Here is a 22,670-nt window from a genome sequence, read left to right as displayed (position 1 = left end):
AATATTAAAAAAAACAAAAACAAATGTACTGTTTGGTCACATGCTGATATTTCTTTTTCTAGAGTCGTATTACAGGAATTTAGGATTTATCGAGTGTTGTGACAGTGCTTTCGGCTGTATTTTATTTTTTTTAATTATAGAAAATTACAAAACACAGCAAAAAGAATTGTGGATCATAACTCTTATTTATCTACAGCTATGGAGTTAATAAGTGTCGCTTAATCGTTTAAAAACAAATATAGGATTTATTATTAATTAATTAATTAATTTTTTTTCTAAAAAAATTGCATGGTACTTACTTACTTTACGTATGTAAATTTCATTTCTCTATTAACAATTCTTGGGTAACATAGTATTATCATTTGTTTAATATTTAGAAAATAAAGAAAATGCTAATTGCTTGGGGTGGTGACCTAAGCATGTGACTTAAGCATGTGACCCAAGCATGTGCTCAGGGTGCATTTGAACAACATGTGAACAAATGCACCGTTCGGTCATAACCACTGGCCTTCGGCATTGTAGCAGACCCATGCATAAATACGAGAGTTGTCCAGCCAATAAAATTGCAAAATTATTGTAAGGGGAAAATGGAGGAGATCCGTGAGGTTGCTAAAGCTTATTACGTAAACTTGACATAGCAGCAGCAGGAGAAAGCCCAGGATGATTTCAAAAAGATGAAGTTGGAAAACAATAAAAGCATGAGCCTAACTGATTTCTTGGATTTCTTCCTGCAAGACAATTATCCAAAAAGTGTTGCTTGTTCTTTGTTCAAGGATCTAGACGTAAATGGGGATGGCAGCCTGGATTTCGACGAGTTTATCACCTTGTTCTATCTGTATCAAAGCAAGCGGCTACTGTATTGTCGTGGCTGCGAAACGTTTCTTAAGGGACTCTATTTCACTTGCATCAAATGCTTTGATTCCACCAATAATAGCTACGACCTCTGCTCCTGGTGTTACCGGAAAAAAAATATTCAACATGACCATAGAGATGTAGTCTTCTTGGACAACTACGCTTTACTCCGCCGGAACATCAAACGCTCATCGGAAATGGTAGTAGACCCAGTTCAGGTATAACATCTTTGTCGAGTTTATACTTAGTGTAGTACTAATAATATATAACATAAGATTATATATATATATACCATAAGATTATATGCTTGTAAATTTGTTTAATTTTATTTATATCTCGTGCCATTTTTTTTTTTTAAAAAAAACAAGTTTCCTAATCCTGCGTCACTTTTTGATAAAGCAATTGATCTTTGGGGTATGTTGAAAAGGATGAAAATGAAGGTCAATATGTCTCTGAATTATCGGATCATCAGGTATAATTATTACTTAAATGGTATCCTTCTTGTTTATTTTATATATACCAGTAAATGTTAGTCTTATGATCAGTACTCTTCTTTGTGATCATTTATATATTTTTTGATTTAGGAAAACATTGCAACTGAAGCAGATTTAGATGACTCTAATTACCAGGTAATCTCTCTCTTGTGTGTGTATATATATATACATGTATCTATATGTTATATATGTGTACGTATAAATAGAATTTTTCTAATTCCCTAATAAACAAAACGCAAATAAGCTTGACATGGCTCGTTTGAGCTTCTTCAAAACATGCAATGACGCATAGAAAATTGCATATATCAACAATTGCATAAAGTTTAGCTTATGCACATGACGTGTATATTTGGATGTATATGCATGCATGCGTACGTATCATGTGTGTTTAAATTTGTGTATCAACCATGCATGCATGCATGCGTGACTTCTTGCTGACCAACAAATACTTGTTGATGTAGGAAAATGAAGAAGTCGCAAATGCATCTAACCAGGTAGATGCATCTAACATGTAATTGTATTTTCCATCTTTCTTTTTCCACGTGTCAGGTACATGTTTAACTCACACTTAGATGACGTGTATGCCAACCTATTTGCACGTGTATGAAATATAGATAATGAAATTACTTATTAGACTATGAGTGACTTCTATTAATTGATGATAAAACAAAAATTAACGTACTAGTAAAACGATGGAATGAAGAAGATGCATATTTTTAGGCAATTTTATCAATTCTTCGTTCAAAACAAGAAAATAACAGTTTTTCGTCTTGAGCAACTTATTTTTAATTTCTTTTTCCTTTATTCTTTTTTCCCTATCTTGGTTTTGTAAGTCGACCAATCGCTTGCTGCTAGCAACGTATATACCGTGTTAGACTTCTCGCTACCAAGGCCAAGAAGATAGAAATGGATATAATTTAATGAGTAGTGTTACATATATTTATAATTTTATTTTCAGAAAACGTAGAATCAGTTTATCAGATTTCTTTTGAAAATCAAAATTTTGAGTTTCATATTTTATAATGAGCATTTCATGTACAGTCTTCTATGTCTCTATCTTATATCCAGTACTTTTGTTGCACACACATGATCTATACATTTCATATAGAGTAATGCTGCATACAGTCGTAGAATGCGCAAACGCCGCACAATCGTTTTGAAAAAGAGTGGGATCTACTACTAAGAACTTAGTTTTTTTTTTTTATGTACGTCCTATATTTATTCACTTTTTTTTCAAAAGATTGCGCCGCACTTGCGCACTCCATGACTATAATTAATATCTTTTCAGTTTCATATATACCAGTCAATTTCAATCTTATTACCATTGTTAAAATTAGGATGAAAACAATTCTCAATTATATGTGAGACGTTGTTACTTATAAAAGCAACTTCTTAATTGATGCAGGAAAAAACTGCAAATCGAAAAGTTACAAACATACAACGTTATGGGGTAATTCTCGCATTCACTTCTTCCATGTGATATCAAAGTCAAGTACTATATTAGAATTCATTGTTAGATATGTGATTTTGAAAAAGTTGATAAAAATTTAATTTCCTGGATAAAATAATTGGGGCAAAAAGACTTTTCATGACCAATTAATAAATTCATATGCGAAATAAATATTAAGTAATTTTGCTTTATCTAATTAAGAATGCGAAATGAGTCATGCCGTGTTGGTTTGTATCAATTTTGGCTCGACTAAAAATTGAAATAAATAATAAACAAATTAGACAAGTTTGGCCCAAACCCGATAGTTTATTATATGAGTCGTGCAACATAGAAGCCTCACACTCCTGTATACCACTTGTGAATTTACTCTTTTACCCTCATATTTCAAATATAAAATATGAAGGTGAAAGAATAAAATCACATATTTCTAAGTGGTGTCCAGGAGTATGGGGTTTATGTCTAGAATTTTCTTATTATATAGGCCAACCTGACACAACACATAAATCCATTTATTTATACGGGTTGGATCGGGTCAATTGGACACCACCCCCGACTCGCTTGACCCAGCTAAGATGCAAGCAAACCTCTTCAGTAAATTCTGTATGCCTACGTAAGACACCCCCTCAAGCATCTTTGAAGGCATATGTCTCAATGACATCATCAACATCATAAGCAATATCTCTTATGCTTTCAATCTAGTTGTTTATGCATGGTCTAGGTTTCATGAAGTTTCACATCTGTATCTTTCTCATGTAAACAATGGATTCGTTTGAGCTCAATTTGCAACTATTCAACTTGGTCGCTCGCTCTAGCCAAGTATATATCTTGCTTCTTAATGAACAGATCACCAAAAATTTTCACCATGCAAGAGACGAACAACATCGACTATTTCTATCCCCCAAAGGAAAATGGATTGAACCATAAGCCTGAATACTCTCGCCCCTTCATTTAGAGAAACAAGATTCCGATACGATCAGATTCTTGATCTGGTCAATTTGGGTCAACATGAATTAACCCAAACTTGAATATTCTCACCCTAATTTTGTTATTACATGTCTGATTTGTGTCAAACATTGACAGCCTTAAATCTAATTAATCTATGTTTCATACCAAAAAGGATAAAGAAGATGTTCTCCATGGGAACAATTACTAATGGGGTACGTAAGTTGAGTCGATGATTATTAAAAGCACTATGATGACTATTTAGTCCCTTCTACACGAAACCAATTTATAAACCTTCATCGAACTGTTTCTTTGTAGACATTTTCTTTACTTTCAAGCATGCATGCAAGATAAATGAGAATGATGAACCAACAATCTCCATTTACTGTTTCGACTTTGTGTATATGCTCTATAGAATTACACACTCATCATATTTGTAATCGTTCAATTTTCAGAAACGCGAGCGAATCAGCAAGTTAGTTGCAACACAAGTTGCAAACATGACATCAAAAGTAGCAGGCAGCATCTCAAAGGCTATTGAGAGTACCGAATATTGCAGTGTCATGTGATGGTTATCACGTAAAACAGATCTGGCTATTGCTTTAAAATTAGAAGTTATTTATAAGTGACATGTTATTCTGTGTTCAATACTGATCATTTGTAGCATTATTAATGTGTGCATGCATGTGTATAAATTGACTATATGCCATATTGTATCATAGTGCGCTTGCATTAGTCTAGCTAGATATTGTATCATATTATGCCTTCATTGTCTATAAATAACAGCATATTGAATTTTATAAACAACTTTATTGGAGTAGTTAAAGAACAGTTTAACTCGGTTTGTTTAGCAGGATTCATTGGTTTGTTTTGTGAGTCATGTCTTCAGAGAGGGAATAAAGCGGCAGATTGGCTAGCAAAATATGCTACAATAGGTCATCGTATGGAGTGTAAAGTGATTGGGGAAGTGCCGAGGCTCCTGAGAGGTTTAATCCGCTTGGATAAGCTGGGTCTTCCCTCTTCACGCTACTACTAATGTAGCATTTTTTTTTATGTTTTTATTGCTTATGGTTTTTGTGGTTTGGTTTTGTATTGTTTTATTTCTTGTGTGAGCGAACTTTGTTTTGCAGGTTGTTTGTGTGTTTCTTATGCTTTCGCTGCAGTTTTCTCTTTTGGTTATTCTGGACTAGTTTGTATTGAGGTTTTATGGCTTTAATATTTCGACGCCTAGGTACTGATCTTATTGAATTATCTGTAACCCCCAGGTGTTCGATTTGTAACTACGGTTTTCCTCCGCCACAAGTGAGGGCAATCAATAAACTTGGGGTACCGTCCTCTTTCTAAAAAACAAAACATGAAAGATTGGACTATAAATCTCTTGGGCGGGCCAATGTGCAGGCCTAATTCTAATCGAAGTTTTGGTTTACCATCATGCCCTAAATTACTATATGGGTTAGGGCATGAAATATAAAAGATTGGACCAAAATACTAATTATCCAAATATAAAAGACAAATAAATAAACTCTCTTCCTTTCTTTTTTCTTTTCTTTTTTTTTTTAGAGAAGAAGTCACATGTCCATAAGTGACCCCCGCCCACTTTATTAAGAACCCTCACTTATGGCAGAGGAAAACTGTGTTAACATCCAAGACTCAAGGGATTCAACCCATCCCATATATCCAAACCAACAAAATAAACAACATTAAAAGGTCTCAACATCACACCAACAACAAAAAAAAAAAAAAAAAATACTAAACCAGCCTAATATCTGGAAGACCAATTTTTTCGAGCCATAAAATACCTTTGAGAAGAGAAGGTAGCTCCTGAGCAGACCTCCACCGACCATTTGTCCCATCCGGCCCTTTACTTGCAAGGAAGTCTGCAGATTTATCTGCTTAAAAAAAATGATAGATGTGAGCATTTAGGCCCTGTAAATTCCCCACTACCTCTTCCCAAAAATCCTCAAGATAGCATGTTTTACAAACTTTATCCTTCAGCCACTTTACAACCAGCAACGAGTCCAACTCAACATCAATATCAACGATGGACAACTCTTTAACTAATCGAAGACCATGCAAAACTCCCATTAGTTTTGCAAAATTATTATATTCCCAATTCCCAGAGCAACAAAAAATGCCAATCTAATGTTTCCATCCGAATCCCGCAAAAACACCTCATGCACCAACAGGACCGGGGTTCCCTCTTGACGCCCCATCAACATTCAACTTCATCCTACCTGCACTTGGACGAGACCAACGAACCAGTCGAGGGAACCTATGCTTAGGACCCTTCATAGGAATATGAAGACCTTGTAGAATTTCAATATCCTGCACCAACTGTAGCTTAGAATTTTGTAACTATTCTCCAATCTGTACCATCCAATGCTTCACTTGAAACCATACTTGATTTACCAAATCCCCTTTTCCTTCAGCTTGGGCTCGTCATCTCCTCAGCCACAGAAGCCAAGTAATTAATGTCGGTTATATCCCCAAAATCTGCCCCATCTACGAGTTATTCGATGCTTTTCTGAACCACATGCCAATTAGTTGCACCAGGTAGACGCCGCTACACGTCCCAGCCCCACTTGACTTGCCACACACAGCCACACTTCTCTTGCAAAATTACCCGTTGCAAGGACAAGCTCCAAATCCTCATACCCACCCGACGAACAATAATCACATGTAGACACAATGGGGATCCCAACTGATCTCAGTTTCGCATCAACACTCAGTGAATTATGATATGCCTTCCACATCGTAACAGACATATTCTTTGGCAGACAAGGATGCCACATCCAGTTAGCCCAGCGAACCAGGGGAGACCGAATTCTAATGAAATTCCATGCGCTCTTGGTAGTAAATTGCCCAGTCATATATTCCGTCCAAACTAACAGATCCACCCCGCCTCTACTCTTACATAAAACCCCCAATACCTCAGTCGCTTTATCCTCACCTAGTAACTGAGTAATCAAGGCCATATCCCACTCATTATCAATCTTGCACTCTATAACTTTCAAACTCGGACAATCCACAATCTCATGCATTGCAATAGGACCCTCCCACCAAAAAGATACATTTTCATCGCAAATTTTCCACTTGGATCGATTAAGAACCTCTGAAAGGCACGAGTGCACTTTCCTCCAAAACCGAGTTCCCTTCCCTGAGGTAACAAAGAAATATGTTGATCTTTAATATATTTTGCTCGGAAAAATCGGGACCATAGCGAATCATCCGTTAAAAGTTTCCATGCAAATTTCATGAAAAGTGACTTTTGAACATCTTGCAAATTGCGGAAGCCCATACCCCCTGCAGATGTTGGAAGACACAATGTATCCCAAGATTTCCAATATTTTTTTCGGTTTACCATCTTTCACACCCCAGAAAAAATTACTCAAGCTTCTAGTAATATTTTTCAATACCGATAAAGGCGCATGGACCATAGAGAGCAAATGTATAGGGAGGCGCATTAGGACCTGTCGTAAGAGCAACACCCGTGCTCCATTCAGCAAGATTTTATTTTTCTAGCCCTCCATCCTTACCTTTATTTTTCCTACAATTTCCTCTAGATGCACGGCTTTCAATCGACCATCTAAAATGGGGACACCTGAGTACTTAAAAGGCAAATTTCCTTCCACAAAACCCAAGGTCCTCATTAGGTTTCGTCGTCTAGCATTAACAATGTGCTTCAAAAAGGTAATGGAGGATTTAGAAGAGCTAACCTCTTGACCAGACCATCATTCATAAATTGTTAGAGTCTTAGAAGTCACCCGAACTGAAGATTTACTCTCATTTGAAAAGATTACAATATCATCCGCATAGAGAAAGTGTGAAATTACTCGGGCTTGTCGAGGGTGAGGAAAAGCACCAATCCTTTTCTGCAAGAATTGTTGCTTAATCAAATGAGACAAAACTTCTTCAATAATGGTAAAGAGATAAGGCGAAAGCAGATCCCCTTGTCTCAACCCACGCCCACACTGAAAAAAACATTTAGGCCCTCCATTCATAATAACCGAAAATCAAGGTTGGGAAATACACATATTAATCAAACCACAGAATCTCTCCGAGAAACCAAAGGAGGCAAGCATATGGAGCAAAAAACTCCAATCCGCACTATCATATGCTTTCTCCATATCAAGTTTAAGAATTATATTCTCACCCCGAACTGGCTTGTGAAGACTCTGCACAAGCTCTTGAGTGAGACTGATATTATAAAAAATACTCCTTCCTGGGATAAAAACATCTTGTTCCGGGGAAACAATGCCTGGGAGAAGAGGTGAGAGGCGACTAACCAGGATTTTAGAACAAGCTTTATAGAAAACAGAGCACAAACTAATAGGTCAAAACTTATCAAAACTTTTAGGTGCCTCCACCTTCGGGATCAATACCAAGTATAAGGCCGAAAAAATCCTTGGAAGAGCAACCCGGGAAAAGAAGTCCTATACTACCTCCACAACATCCTACTGACATTATGCCAGCTAGCTTGGAAGAAACCAGAGCCAAACTCGTCATGCCCAGGATTGCTGTCGACTGGAATGGAGAACAAAGCATCCTTGATATTTTTGATTGAAGGGAGCTGACTCAACATATTATTCTCCTCCAATGAAACAACCAGCTGGATCAAGTCTGTTAAGCTCGGACTTTCCTCCACCTGTTTATGTGTCAGGAAATGCCTAAACTACTCAACCGCCCCCTCATGCACTTCTTTCGGACTCTTGAGCCAACTCCCATCCTGAAGCTTCATTTCATGCACCCAAGCTTTGCCTTTCTTACTCAGAGTGCCAAAAAACTGAGCAGATGCTTCCCCATGTGTGCCAATTTTGCTTAGCTTGTTGGCTTAGACGAATCTCTTCGCACTTAGACCATACATCTAACTCCACCCTTGCCACCAAATAATCTTGTTCATCTTCCTCGCTAGCCCCTTCCTGCACCCCAACCTCCAATCTGGCCAACCTCTCCTCAAGGTGACAAATCTGCTGGCGAATATTACCGAACACCTCACGATTCCAAACCCGAAGCACAGACTTCAGGTGTTTTAATTTCCTGACTAACCTCATCATACCATGATCCTCAATCCCATCCTCCCAGGCCAAAGCCACACAGTTCAAAAAAGATTTATGCGTCACCCACATTTGGTGAAACTTGAATCTTGGAAACCCATAAGCTCTATGCTCCACTTCCAACGGAATCAATACCGGTGCATGATCCGAAGTACTATGGGGGAGGTATCTTGTATATGCATTGGGAAATATCTCAAGGAAATCTGCATTGACCAAAGCACAATCCAGACGAGACCATCTTCGAGCCATACCCAACTGGCCATTTCACCATGTGAACTGATTCCCTTCGTATCTCATTTCCGTCAGACCAGCAAACTCAATAAATGCATTAAACTTTTCCATAGCAGAAACCGGCCTAGGATGTTCTCCTCTCCTCTCTGAATGGGTTCGAATGACATTAAAGTCACCAACAATGATCCAAGGCACCGAATCATTGATACCATCAGCGATGGTTTGCCACAACTCCCTTCGCTCTATTTGCGAGCATTTCGCATAAACCAAAGAAATACATGCACTTTTGTCACCTTCTGACATGAGAATAGTAATATACTGATTGGAAACAGCTAAAACAGAGACCTACACCCCACCAGCCCACATCACCCAGATCTTACCTCTCATTTCTTCGTTAGAGACACTTTCGATGATATTCAACCTACTTTGTAATGCACCCATTCGATTCAAAGATAGAAACGGTTCCAGTGCAGTTATGATTCCTAGCAAAACCTTTCACTCAATCTCTTTTGGGATGTTTTAACACCCCTCAGATTCCAAAATAAAATAGGCTACATCACAAGTTAATTTTAAGGGGCTTGCTTATGGCCCGTGTCGATCTCCTAACCTTCAATATCTTAGAGCTCAGACTCATATGTTCCGAATCTGAGTTGCAAACTTTTCCTTTCCCTAGATTCTCCATCCGCACATTCATTTTAGAATCAGATTGAGCCCGTAAACTGATCTCCACCTCTTCTTCATTTTCCAAAGTAACATCCTCCACTTCCACCAATTCTCTGGGTTCAAGAACGTCACAGACCTCATCCCTTGGTTCCCTTACCACTTCTAGTTCACACCAAGCACTGCCACCCTCATGATGATCATTACCCTCCGCCCTCTCAGCCCATGGCAAGCTATGAAGATGCTCACCCTCAACCTCCTTCCCTGACTGGAGAACTGCATCCTCAGCCCTCGGATAGGCCCATGATCCTCATTAACGACCACCAAGTCTAGCAATGCCTTCTCATTTTGTCCCTCGACGTCAGATCCCACACTTCTATGATCCACCAAATGTTGCTCTTCAATTTCTAGTTCCTTCCTAACGTCATTACCAGCCACGTTTAAACTTATGTTTGTATCCTTCTAAGATTCATGATTCGGCTTCTCGACATTTATTTTACTAGGACCCGCCTCTAGATTTATTTCCTCCATGATAACCTTCTTTTTTTCCTTCCTACCCCAAATCGTCCGGCCTTTCCCTTCCCCACCCTGTTGTTTTTTCCCATCCCGAGTGCAGGTTTTCAGATTGTCCCTTGCATACAACAACGAGAGCAGAATGCCAGGAGAGTTTCGTATACCATAGATTGAATCCAACTCAAAGGCTTGTTTGGAACACTAATCCAGAACACTTCCAATGGAGCCTTCGAGACATCCATCTTTATGCATACCCGTGCACCATCCATTTTCGTAGCACATCGAGCGTAATTATCCCAACGAATGAATTGGCCCAGGGGTATAGTAATATTTCTCAAAAAAGAGTCATGATAATAGTTCGGAGGAGAACTGGTAAAAAAATCCATACCGGCACCATGGATGGTTCTTGATCTTCAACATAATCTGGAGACCATTGAAACACATGATACGGCACACCATCTATTTCAGAAGCCTCTCAGGAAAACCCTTTAATAAAGTCCTCTTCGTTACACATCCTTACAAATACAGATCTAGGATTGGCCATCGCCGAAATCACCGATTGAGCACCCAAGCCCCAACGACCACAATTGTGGCGCCTCCGACCCCCATGTAAGGAAACAAGGGAATCAAGATGCCAGGATGATGACAACATGGTCACGCATCCCAACGAAAGTGTCAAGTGTGTGTACATGCAACAGTGTACAATAAACAATGCAGCGGATAATATAAATAATTCATCTATGTACCAGAAGTTTAAATACAAATATTCAAAACAAATCATCTTAAAAAAAAGTTATACAGTCATCTCAAATAAAATATACACAAGTCACAAACCAGAATACGAGTGATCCCAATCACTCCTCGGGCGGAGCCGAATCCTCAGGCTCACCCTCATCCTCCTCTGCATCAAAATCTGCGTTATCATAGAAGGGTTCCGTAGGTAAGTATAAACTAAATAACCACGAGATAAAAACATATTAGTGCAACTAACATGCATGCATATGATGAAATATGCATGAGATCAAAAAAAAAATCATTTTCCCCGAACACACGGCAAAATCCCATTTTGGCCCACAAATAATAATCCGTCATTTTTCCAGAAAATAATCCAAATCAATAAAACATCATTTTCCCAGAAAATGAATCACATAAAAATTCTTTTATTCAACACACGTTATTTTTCCATAAAACAGCCCATTAATCCATTAATCATATGCACCATGATCTCCCCTAGAGATCATCCGCACGTCCTGGCTTCGTAGCGATGCCCAGTTCCGCTCCCAGCGCGTTCGTGGCTAAGCATCCTCTAGCCCCCACCAGCAGAGGGGCCACGGAGTCGGTACGAGATCATTTCGTCCGATCCCGTTGCCGCCCAGCGACAACCCAGGGGACGTCACTCAGTATATTCCGCTCTCGAGTGACCAAATGAGCTCCACCGAGCTAATACCCCATCTCGGCTTGGGGTCGTGATACACACGCACCCAAAAATATTTTAATAAATGAAAACCCACTTTTCAATAAACACATGAATATGAATGTATGTACACGAAAACCCAGTTTCCTTTACAAACATGATCATGCGTGCAATATGCCATGTACATGAACAACACCATACCAACAACCAACAATGCAAACCAAACACACAACAACTCTGTCCACAATCCATCCGACCCCCGAACTCCTCGAACTCAGTCCAGCATGTCCAACCAGATCACAATAATTTGAGTTAGTGCAAAAATATATTTAAATCACGATATTTCTTTGGAAAAATACTTACAGTGCTATAATATAATTTCTGAAGGATTACGAAGCTACAAGAAGTGGTGGCTTAGCAACGTAACAGTGTAAAATACACTGTGGTCGTGGGTCTCAAAAACTCACTTTTGAACGGAGACAAACCAATACCCGAAATTGGTAGGGTAAGGCTTAGGTATGTCGGTGAAGATAGTGGTAGTGGTGGTTTGCCCTGGGTAGCGGCGTAGGAGGCGGCTTAAGGCCAAAAAGCCCAAAACAGAAATGTTGATGAAAGTGCTTCACCGGTGGTAGATCAGAGAAAAGGATGGGTGGATTGGGTTGCTAGGAGGTCGATGATGAAGTGGTGAAGAAATGGTGGCCAAAGGTGGCGCGACGGCAGCGCAAGGAATGCCGCAGCTTTGAGGAGGTCGTGATGGCTAACAGCGGCACGAGGGAGGCTGAAAATGGAAGGGGGTGGTCGCCGGAGGGAGGGGGAGCTGAAGGGCTGGGCGGTGCCGGCCATGGCGGCCCGACGGCGGTGGGCTGGGAGAAGGCGACGCGGACGCGGGGAGAGAGAGGGGAGAAGCAGCGCGGGAGAGAAGCAGAAAGAAAAGAAAATGGAGAGAAAAAAAAAAAAGAAAGAAGAAAAGAAAAAGGAAGAAAAAGAAAAGTGAAGGGAAAGAAATGAGGTCCAATCCTCACATCTTGGGTCACAAAAATGATCTAACGAAAAAGATTTTAAAACTGCAAATCAATTAAAATAATTTAAACGTAATGATACAATGAAAATAAAATAATTTAATCCAACAATCAATTAATTTAAATTAAAGAACAATTTAAATGCATAACAATAATAAATATTAAGAAAACATAACAAATTATTTTTCACAATTTAAAGATCATAAAATAAACCATTTAAAAATATCCGACAATTTTAAAACAAGAGAATAAATTTCGAATTAATAAAAATAATCATTCAATAAAAAAAAACACTAAAATTTGGGGTGTTACATTTTCTCCCCCTTAAATAAAATTTCGTCCTCGAAATTAGTAAGGTCAAACATTAAAGCTAGGACAGGAATAAGATTCAACTAAAAGCAGACTTAAGAATCATACCGCCAGAGTCAATCAAATAAATACAGATATTGCTCCCTCATGTCGGCTTCTCTCTCCCAAGAGAAATCTTGAGCCAACGGATCGCCCCATGACACTTTCACCAAAGGTATTGTCTTAGACCTTAACCTTTACTCTTTCCAATCCACAATCTGCGTCGGGCAACTTCGTATGTAAGGTTAGGCTGAAGTTCAATGCGTTCAGGGTCAACAAAATGCGGCTCTTGCTATCCAAAACTCTTCTTCAATGATGACACATGGAACACATCATGAACATCCCCAAAATATTCCAGCAAGGCAACTCTATAAGCAACAAGCCCAACTTTCTCTACAATCTGGAAAGGGCCAACATACCTCGGACTAAGCTTTCCCTTCTTGCCAAAGCGCTTAAACCCTTTCATAGGAGAGACTTTAAGGTAAACCAAATCACCTACCTCAAAGGATAAGTCTCTTCTCCTTGTATCTGCATAACTCTTTTGGCGACTTTGGGCTTCCGTCATTTTAGTCCTTATAAACTGAACTTGATCCTTCATTTCTTGAATTATCTCAGGCCCAATCAATTTACTCTCACCAACTTCATCCCAACACAACGGTGATCTACACTTTCTCACATACAAAGCTTCATACGGGGCCATCTGAATGGAGGAATGAAAACTATTATTGTAAGCAAACTCAATTAGTGGCAGGTGATTCTCCCAACTCCCCTAAAATTCCATGACATAAGCTCGCAACATATCCTCAAGGGTCTGGATAGTATGCTCTGATTGGCCGTCCGTCTGAGGGTGATATGCAGTACTAAACTTCAACTTAGTGCCTAAAGCTGCCTGCAAACTCTTCTAAAAATGGGATGTGAACTGCGGGTCCTGATCTGACACGATACTCTTGGGTACTCCATGCAAACGCATTATCTCCTTGACATACAACCGAGTCAACTTACCCAAAGAGTCGCTATTATTAATAGGCAAGAAATGGGCACTCTTGGTCAACCGATCAGCAATCACCCAAACTGAGTTCTTTCCACAAGGAGTCCTCGGCAAACCCACAACAAAATCTATAGAAATATCATCCCACTTCCACTCAGGAATAGGGAGAGGTTGAAGCCTACCAGCTGGTCTTTGATGTTTAGCTTTAACTTGACGGCACGTGTCACATTTCTCAATAAACATAGCAATATCCACCTTCATTCCTTCCCACCAGTAATTTCTCTTTAAATCTCGATACATTTTCGTGCTTCCTAGATGAACTGAATAAGGAGCCGCATGAGCTTCTGCCAAAATTCGCTCTTTAAATTCTGAATCTCGAGGAATCACCCTACGATCCCAAAAACGGAGAATACCATCCTTATCCAGACTATAGTGCAAGGGTCCTTTAGACTTCCTGACTCTCTTCCTAATGGCCAACAACTTTGGATCCCTTCTTTGAAGAGTCTTCAATTCTTCAAAATCGACTGCTGGGACATCCAAAACCGAGGATAATAACTCTTCCTGCCGTGAACTCTCAATAAGAAGCCTCCTCATCCCACAAAGGAGAGAATCCAAATCTGATGACTCTGCTTCATCCACCTGATGAGACTTCCTACTCAAAGCATCTGGGACTAGATTCGCCTTTCCAGGATGATACTTGATCTAGCATTGGTAGTCGCTAATCAGCTCTAACCACCGCCTCTGCCTCATGTTGAGATTCTTCTGAGTAAACAGATGTTTCAAGCTCTTGTGGTCAGTAAAAACTTCACAAACTTCGCCATACAGATAATGCCGCCAAATCTTAAGAGCAAAAACTATAGCCACCAATTCCAAATCATGGGTGGGATAATTCCTCTCATGAATTTTCAACTGACGAGATGCATAAGCAACAACTCGTCCCTCTTGTGTAAGAACGCATCCCAACCCGAATTTGGATGCATCACTAAAAATCACAAATAGCTTGTGTGGCTCCAGGAGTGCCAAAATAAACTCTAAGAAACTTCTCTCACATCTATCAGACCATACAAACTCAGCATTCTTCCTAGTCAAAGCAGTGAGAGGTCCGGATAGACGAGAAAACCCCTCCACAAATCTTCGATAATAACCGGCAAGCCCCAAGAAACTCCGTATCTCACAAACTGTTGAAGGGCGAGGCCATAACAAAACAGCTTCCACTTTACTAGGATCTACGGCCACTCCCTCCTGGGAAATCACATGTCCAGGAAATTTAACTTTTTCCAACCAGAATTCACACTTACTTAGCTTAGCATAAAACTGATGCTCCCTTAACTTTCCAAGTGCCAAACGAAGGTGACAAGCATGTTCTCCCACATCTCGCGAATAAATCAGAATGTCGTCAAGGAACACTACCACAAATGAATCCAAAAAGGTTCGGAATACCCGATTCATCAAATCCATAAAGGCAGCAGGGGCATTAGCTAACCCAAAAGACATCACTTTAAATTCATAATGCCCATACCACGTTCTGAAAGCAGTCTTGGGCACATCCTTATCCCTTATTCTCAACTGATAGTACCCTGATCTCAAGTCAATCTCCGAAAAGATAGTTGCTCCCTGAAGCTGGTCAAACAAATCTCAATTCTAGGAAAAGGGTACTTGTTCTTAATAGTCACCTTGTTAAGTTCCCAGTAGTCTATACACATTCTCAGTGTACCATCCTTCTTCTTGACAAACAAAACAGGTGCTCCCCACGATGAAGTACTAGGCTGAATAAATCCTTTATCAACCAGTTCCTGCAATTGAGTTTTCAGCTCTTTTAACTCAGCCGGTGCCATACGGTAAGGAGCCTTATGCACAGGAGCTGCCCCAGGTTCCAAATCGATAACAAATGCCATATCGCGAACACGAGCAACTCGTCCACGAACACATTAGGGAATTCTTCCACAACTGGAATATCCACTAAAGACTTCTTCTCGGATGGCGTAGACACCACTTGAACCAAAAAAGCGTCTGCTCCACAAGCTATATCTCTCTTAGCTTGAATTACAGATATAACTGCAGGTCTTGCTTTCAACTTGCTTCCCACGAATTCCAAATAGTCTCCATCTGAAAGTTGAAAGCCAATTATCCAACTTCTACAATTAATATTTGCAGAATATCAATGCAACCAATCCATACCCAAAATTATGTCAAATCCAAGCAACTTGAATACAATCAAATCTGCATCTAGTGTCCTCCCACCAAAATCCAAAGGACAGCCTAAAGCAACTTTGGAGTACCACACCAGCTCGCCATTTGGAAGAGTCACTACTAAGGATTGTGGTAACGGCTTTGTGACTAGATTGCACATCCGTGCAAAAGTGGCGGACACAAAAGATTGAGACGCCCCAGAATTAAACAAGGTAGATGCATAAAAATCATATAGATGGACTCTACCTGAGCAAACACATACACCAGAGAAATCCAAAAAAACCAACTCACACCAAACATCAAATCCAACAATTAAATTAAAAGCATACCAGTAATCACCCCAGCATCGCGGGTCTCTGGAGCCCCATAATCCACATCATCAGGAGTCACAGCATATACCCGGGCTTGAACCAACTGCTTCTGGCTGCTCCTCCCACCTCGTCGACCTCCTCGTCCTCCTTGATTTCCTTGGGCTTGATTGGGACACTCTCGAGCAAAGTGATCCAACTGGCCACATCTAAAGCACTGAATCCCCCTCTGGCCACAGTCGCCCTCATGGGCTCTATTACACCTGTTACAAACTGGAGCTCAGCCTCCTGCACAAACATCAGAGGCTGTCTGCGAATGGGCCCCAATCCTCTGTACAAACTTATGCGGTGACCCAGAACTACTACCCTCACCAGCAAAACTCCGCCTATTCTGACCTGGAGGGGAGCCTACCAGAAAATTATTTTCCCGCTCTGCAATAGTGGCCAAATCCACTAACTTCTGAAAATCCACAATCTGAAGACAGGCTACTTGTCAGCGTATATCATGGTGCAGACCCTCCTAGAAATGCTCAACTTGCAACTCCTCAGTGGCAATGAGGTGAGTAGCGAATCGCCCAAGCTCCATGAATTTTCTAGCATATTGCTCTACAGTCATGTCTCCGTGTACCAAATTATTGAATTCTCAAGCCATTTGCCGTCTCACCGAAACAGGAAAGAAACGGTCATCAAACTCCTTCTTGAATCGCTGCCAGGACACAGCAGCAAAAGATCCTAACTCCATTTCTAGGAGTTGCCACTTGGTCTGCCACCAGTTTACTGCTTCACCTTGCAGCAAATAGCTTCCATACAATACAATCTGGGCCTCCGTGCACCCACTGACCTCAAGAGTTCTCTCAAGATCTTCAATCCACCTCCTAGCTCGAAGTGGATCCTCCTCCCCAATAAAGTAAGGGGTTCTATGGGCTAGGAAGCGCTCATAGGTGCACCCAACTTGGACCGCTCTATTTAAATCACCGACCCCCATGTAAGGAAACACGGGAATCGAGACGTCAGGATGATGACAAAACGGTCATGCATCCCAACGAAAGTGTCAAGTGTGTGTACATGCAATAGTGTACAATAAACAACGCAGCGGATAATATACATAATTCATCTAAGTACCAGAAGTTTAAATACAAATATTCAAAACAAATCATCTTAAAAAAAATTTATATAGTCATCCCAAATAAAATATATACAAGTCTCAAACCAGAATACGAGTGATCATAATCACTCCTAGGGAAGAGCCGAATCCTCACTCTCACCCTCATCCTCCTCTGCATCAAAATCTGCGTTACCATAGAACGGTACCGCAGGTAAGTATAAACCAAATAACCACGAGATAAAAACATATTAGTGCAACTAACATGCATGCATATGATGAAATATGCATCAGATCCAAAAAAAAAATCATTTTCCCCGAACACACGCCAAAATCCCATTTTGGCCAACAAATAATAATCCGTCATTTTCTGACCAAATAAAAAAAAATCATTTTCCCAGAAAATGAATCACATAAAAATCCTTTTATGCAACACACGCTATTTTCCCAGAAAACAGCCCATTAATCCATTAATCATATGCACCATGATCTCCCCTAGGGATCATCCGCACTTCTTGGCTTCGTAGCGATGCCCAGTTCCGCGCCCAGCGCATTTGTGGCCAAGCATCCTCTAGCCCCCACCAGCAAAGGGGCCACGGAGTCAGTATGAGACCATCTCATCTGATTCCGTTGTCGCCCAGCGTCAACCCAGGTGACGTCACTCAATATATTCCGCTCCCGAGTGACCAAAGGAGCACTAACGAGATAATACCCCATCTCGGCTTGGGGTCGTGATACACACGCATCCAAAAATCCTTTAACACATGAAAACCTAGTTTTCAATAAACACATGAACATGAATGCATGTACACGAAAACTCAATTTCCTTTACAAACATGATCATGCGTGCAATATGTCATGTACATGAACAACACCATACCAACAACGAACAATGCAAACCAAACACACAATAACTTCGTCCGCAATCCATCCGACCCCCGAACTCCTCGGACTCAGTCCAGCATGTCTAACCAGATCACAATAATATGAGTTAGTGCAAAAATATATTTAAATCCCGATAGTTCTTTGGAAAAATACTTACAGTGCTATAATATAATTTTTGAAGGATCACGAAGCTACAAGAAATGGTGGCTCAGCAATGTAACAATGTAAAATACACTGTAGCCGTGGGTCTCAAAAACTCACTTTTGAACGGAGACAAACTAAGACCCGAAATTAATAGGGTAGGGCTTAAGGATATCGGTGAAGCTAGTGGTGGTTGTGGTTTGCCCTTGGTGGTGGCGTAGGAGGCGGCTTAATGCCCAAAAGCCCAAAACGGAAATGTTGATGAAAGTACTTCACCGGTGGTAGATCTGAGCTATGGATGGGTGCATTGGGTTGCTAGGAGGTCGAGGATGAAGTGATGAAGAAATGGTGGCCGCAGGTGGAGCGACGGCGGCGCAACAGCGCAAGGAATGCTGCGGCTTTGAGGAGCTTGTGGTGGCTAACGGCGGCACGAGGGACGCTGAAAATGGAAGGGGGTGGTCGCCGGAGGGAGGGGAGCTGAAAGGCTGGGCGGTGCCGGCCACAGCAGCGCGGCGGCGGTGGGCTGGGAGAAAGTGACGTGGACGTGGGGAGAGAGAGGGGAGAAGCCGAGCGGGAGAGAAGTAGAAAGAAAAGAAAATGGGGAGAAAAAAAAAAGAAAGAAGAAAAGAAAAAGGAAGAAAAAGAAAAGTAGAGGGAAAGAAATGAGGTCCAATCCTCACATCTTGGGTCACAAAAATGATCCAACGAAAAAGATTTTAAAACCGCAAGTTAATTAAAATAATTTAAACGTAATGATACAATGAATATAAAATAATTTAATCCAACAATCAATTAATTTAAATTAAAGAACAATTTAAATGCATAACAATAATAAATATTAAGAAAACATAACAAATTAATTTTCACAATTTAAAGATCATAAAATAAACCATTTAAAAATATCTGACAATTTTAAAATAAGAGAATAAATTTCGAATTAAGAAAAATAATCCTTCAATAAAAAAATATACTAAAATTCGGGGTGTTACAACAACAGAATGCTCTGATATTGTCCAAAGATGGCCTTTTACACAATAGCTTTAAAACCAGCATGAACCTAAAAGGTTGAGCTGATCGCCCGATTTCCTCCTTCGTAAAGGAGGTATACTGCCCTCCTTCAAACACCTTCAAAGGCCACCGAGGCACCTCCACCTCAGGAATAGGTTGAGGTGTTTGCGCTACCAAATCAGCAAAGGATCGGAGACTTCGTAATGACTAGATGAGATTAGATGAGATTAAGTATTTTTTGTATCCAAACCATTTATTATTGCACTGTAGTATCTAATTGGCCTATTTAGAATGTGCCTTTTATTCAAGATTGTAGCTTAGCAAATGATACACCAACAATATCAAATATTTATAATGCAATAATCATGAATCCAGTGTGCCTAATTTAATTGATCAAGCAGCCTTTTTTTTTTCTTTTTAATTGGCCAAAAGTGGCTTGACTAGAAATATATATATATATCCAATGTGATTTTCAACTATATACATCTAAACTTTAACTGGCACTGAAACTTTGTCTGTTTTTCTTGCCAAGTGTTAAAAATTCTTTTAAACGGGATTGAAATTCCCTAAGATCAGCAACTGAAGAAATTTGAAGATGGTTGCAATCATGGATGTAAGGCCCTGCCTCTTCATCAAAGTGGCCCGGATCAGTGCGTGAAAATGGCCCAGCTATTTTCGTGTTTAGTGAGAATCCCGAACGACGTCGTTTTTGAGGTGAGTGTTTTCTTCTTCAACTTCCGTTTCTTTCCGCATTTTTCTGTTTCAGTTTCAGTTTCTCCCGCATCTCTCTCGCGCACGTCTCTCTTTTCTTTTCGGTTTCATCTGTATTTCTTGTTGTTGGCTTTAGTTTGAGTTCCCGAATCCTTTGCCCTAGACCTCCTCACGTGGATTTCTATTGCTGCGTTGCCTCTGGTTTCCCGAGTGTCACCGTCTGTTGCACTCTGTTTTCTCTCCATTTTTGCATTTCGGTTTCCATCTGCAACACACGGGCATCATTTCGCATCCCCTCCTTTTTCGACAGGTAAGGGTTTGGTTTATCTTCATTTTGTTGCAGTATCTGTTTTGGCTGTGAGATTGAGTAGCTTTTGTGAGTTTTTCTGGTTGTTGCGTGGTGAGTATTTCGGGTTGGTGTTTTGTACTAGGTTTGGATTATTTGAAGTTTCATTGTAGTGGAATTGTTGGACTGGTGGTTGAGAAAATATTTGGAAGTATTAGTTTATACTTTATGTTATGGAGTTGGGAATGGAAAGAAGAGTGCTTTGTGTAGTGTAAACTGGTTAAGTTGGCAAAATCTGCGTACTTCGCTCGAGCAGACTGTTGAGCGCGACTCGAGCGAACAACCAAATGAACATTGGCTTGAGTGGAGTGTCGAGCGAGACTCGAGCGAACCTCTCTGACTTGCTTTCACTCGAGCAGTATGTCGAGCGAACTTGGCTCGAGCCAACTGTCGAGCCAACTTTCAGCAAACACTTTTTCAGTTCCAAATCAGTCTCCACTTATAACCAGCATACTGAGTTTAGTATAGAATATTTTGGGTCGAAGTGTGGGCTGTCCGGATTGTTATTTGGCTAGTTAAGTTTGATTAAACTCGTTGAATTATGGTCTAGAGTTTGAGTCTTGAGTGGTTTAAGACCAATTGTGTATTGTTAGACTTTAATTTTTAGTTTATATTATCTTATGAATAGGTGGCGAGACGGATAGAGACCGTATTCAAGTCATAGATAATACGCTGCAGGAGTCAGGTAAGCGGGGTTCCTATGCTAGACCTTACACGAATTATTGAGACTGAGGTTGACTTTCTGAAAACTTTGCATATTTTTGTGATGAAATGAGAACTTGGGAAAAACCAACCTCGGTCACTTATTTGCATTACTCATGAAATCTGTATGAAAAGAGAAAATACTTTCTGACATGCATTGTATAGACATGAGCTAAATTTTGTCATGTTGTCTCTGAAATCTGAAAAAGAGCGATATTGAGAATCTGAAAAATTGTGCATTTATTTAGAAAGATGCTCCGACTTTTATTTTCAGCATGTGAGAATGATCTGATTATGTTTTGGTACTCTATTTTATTTTGATATGGCATCTGAAAACCTTTGGCATGCTGTACTGATTTTGTATCTGACTCTGTCTCTGCTTTGCTCTGCTCTGCTCTGTTATGCTCTGCTCTGTTTGGGTTGGTACCAACTTCTCTGTCTCTGAGTGCACCCACTTTGAAAACAAAGTGGTTTTATTGTGGTCTTTCCTGTGTGCACACTCGGGGCTCCGAAAAGAATAAAGGAAAGATTTCACCTCTATCTCTGCTGGTTTGGCCACCGGGATTAGCACAACCCTACCACGGGGGTGAAACATGGTCTCTGCTCTGTTTGATGCTCTGTTTTGATTTGACGATGATACTCAGTTTATGTTATGCCAAAGTACCATGGGTTCTATTTGTTTTAAAACCATCGCTCTGTTATTTTGAAAATATGTTCTGTTCTGCATGATAACTCTGGAAAAATATTTTGTTCTGCATACTCTCCTTGATAAATGCTCATGTTTGCACGCTAGCATATGATTTCTGCTTACTGAGTTATTGATAACTCAACCCCTATCATTATAATATTTTTCAGATGATATGGTGAGTCCAAATGAGGACCTGGATTAGAATGTTGTTTGTGTCTAAGCTGAGGAGATGTTGCTAGAAGAAGGACTTCTGGTGTTCTTAGTTTTAATATCTTTGAGTTTCATTTATGTCTTGAGTTTAGTAAGATTTATGAAATATTTAGTTGGTTTGTTATGACTATCGGGAGGTTATGGACCCCTTTGATTTATTATTATTGCATTAAAGATTGTGTGGAGTTTGTAATGAGATTATTGAGAAGATTTGAGATTGATTTCATTTATGAAGTTTTTTTGGAGTTTATTCTTTGGATGTGTTGGGAGATGTGTTTATGAGTGACAAGTAGAAATTCTCCAAGCCTCCCGGATTTGGGGCGTTACAATGGATCTGGATCATTGTGACGTAAAAACCCATAGATTTGTTCCTTGTAAAATTGATGTTTCACATCGTGATTTAAAGAATGTAAT

The 22,670-nt window shown here is 40.0% G+C and overlaps 1 protein-coding gene across 4 annotated transcripts in view; it reads left to right on the top strand.

Annotated features, from left to right (window-relative positions):
- Positions 1-551: 551 nt before the first annotated feature.
- LOC121263477 overlaps positions 552-22,670 on the top strand; it is a 43,411-nt gene continuing 21,292 nt past the window's right edge. The window contains exons 1-7 of one of the 4 annotated variants that reach the window (XM_041166384.1): positions 552-1,070; positions 1,271-1,324; positions 1,437-1,481; positions 1,808-1,840; positions 2,749-2,796; positions 4,194-4,309; positions 4,593-5,086. In XM_041166384.1, the coding sequence (XP_041022318.1) occupies positions 675-1,070; positions 1,271-1,324; positions 1,437-1,481; positions 1,808-1,840; positions 2,749-2,796; positions 4,194-4,307 (690 nt within the window). In that variant the 5' untranslated portion in view covers positions 552-674 and the 3' untranslated portion in view covers positions 4,308-4,309; positions 4,593-5,086. Of the gene's footprint in view, positions 1,071-1,270; positions 1,325-1,436; positions 1,482-1,807; positions 1,841-2,748; positions 2,797-4,193; positions 4,310-4,592; positions 5,087-22,670 lie in introns of those variants that run through there. The other 3 variants (XM_041166385.1, XM_041166386.1, XM_041166387.1) reach the window with 3 other exon arrangements.

This window comes from Juglans microcarpa x Juglans regia, chromosome 4S (assembly GCF_004785595.1).
Source record: "Juglans microcarpa x Juglans regia isolate MS1-56 chromosome 4S, Jm3101_v1.0, whole genome shotgun sequence".
In the NCBI taxonomy this organism is placed as follows: Eukaryota; Viridiplantae; Streptophyta; class Magnoliopsida; order Fagales; family Juglandaceae; genus Juglans; species Juglans microcarpa x Juglans regia.
This window is presented reverse-complemented; position numbering and strand designations above follow the sequence as displayed.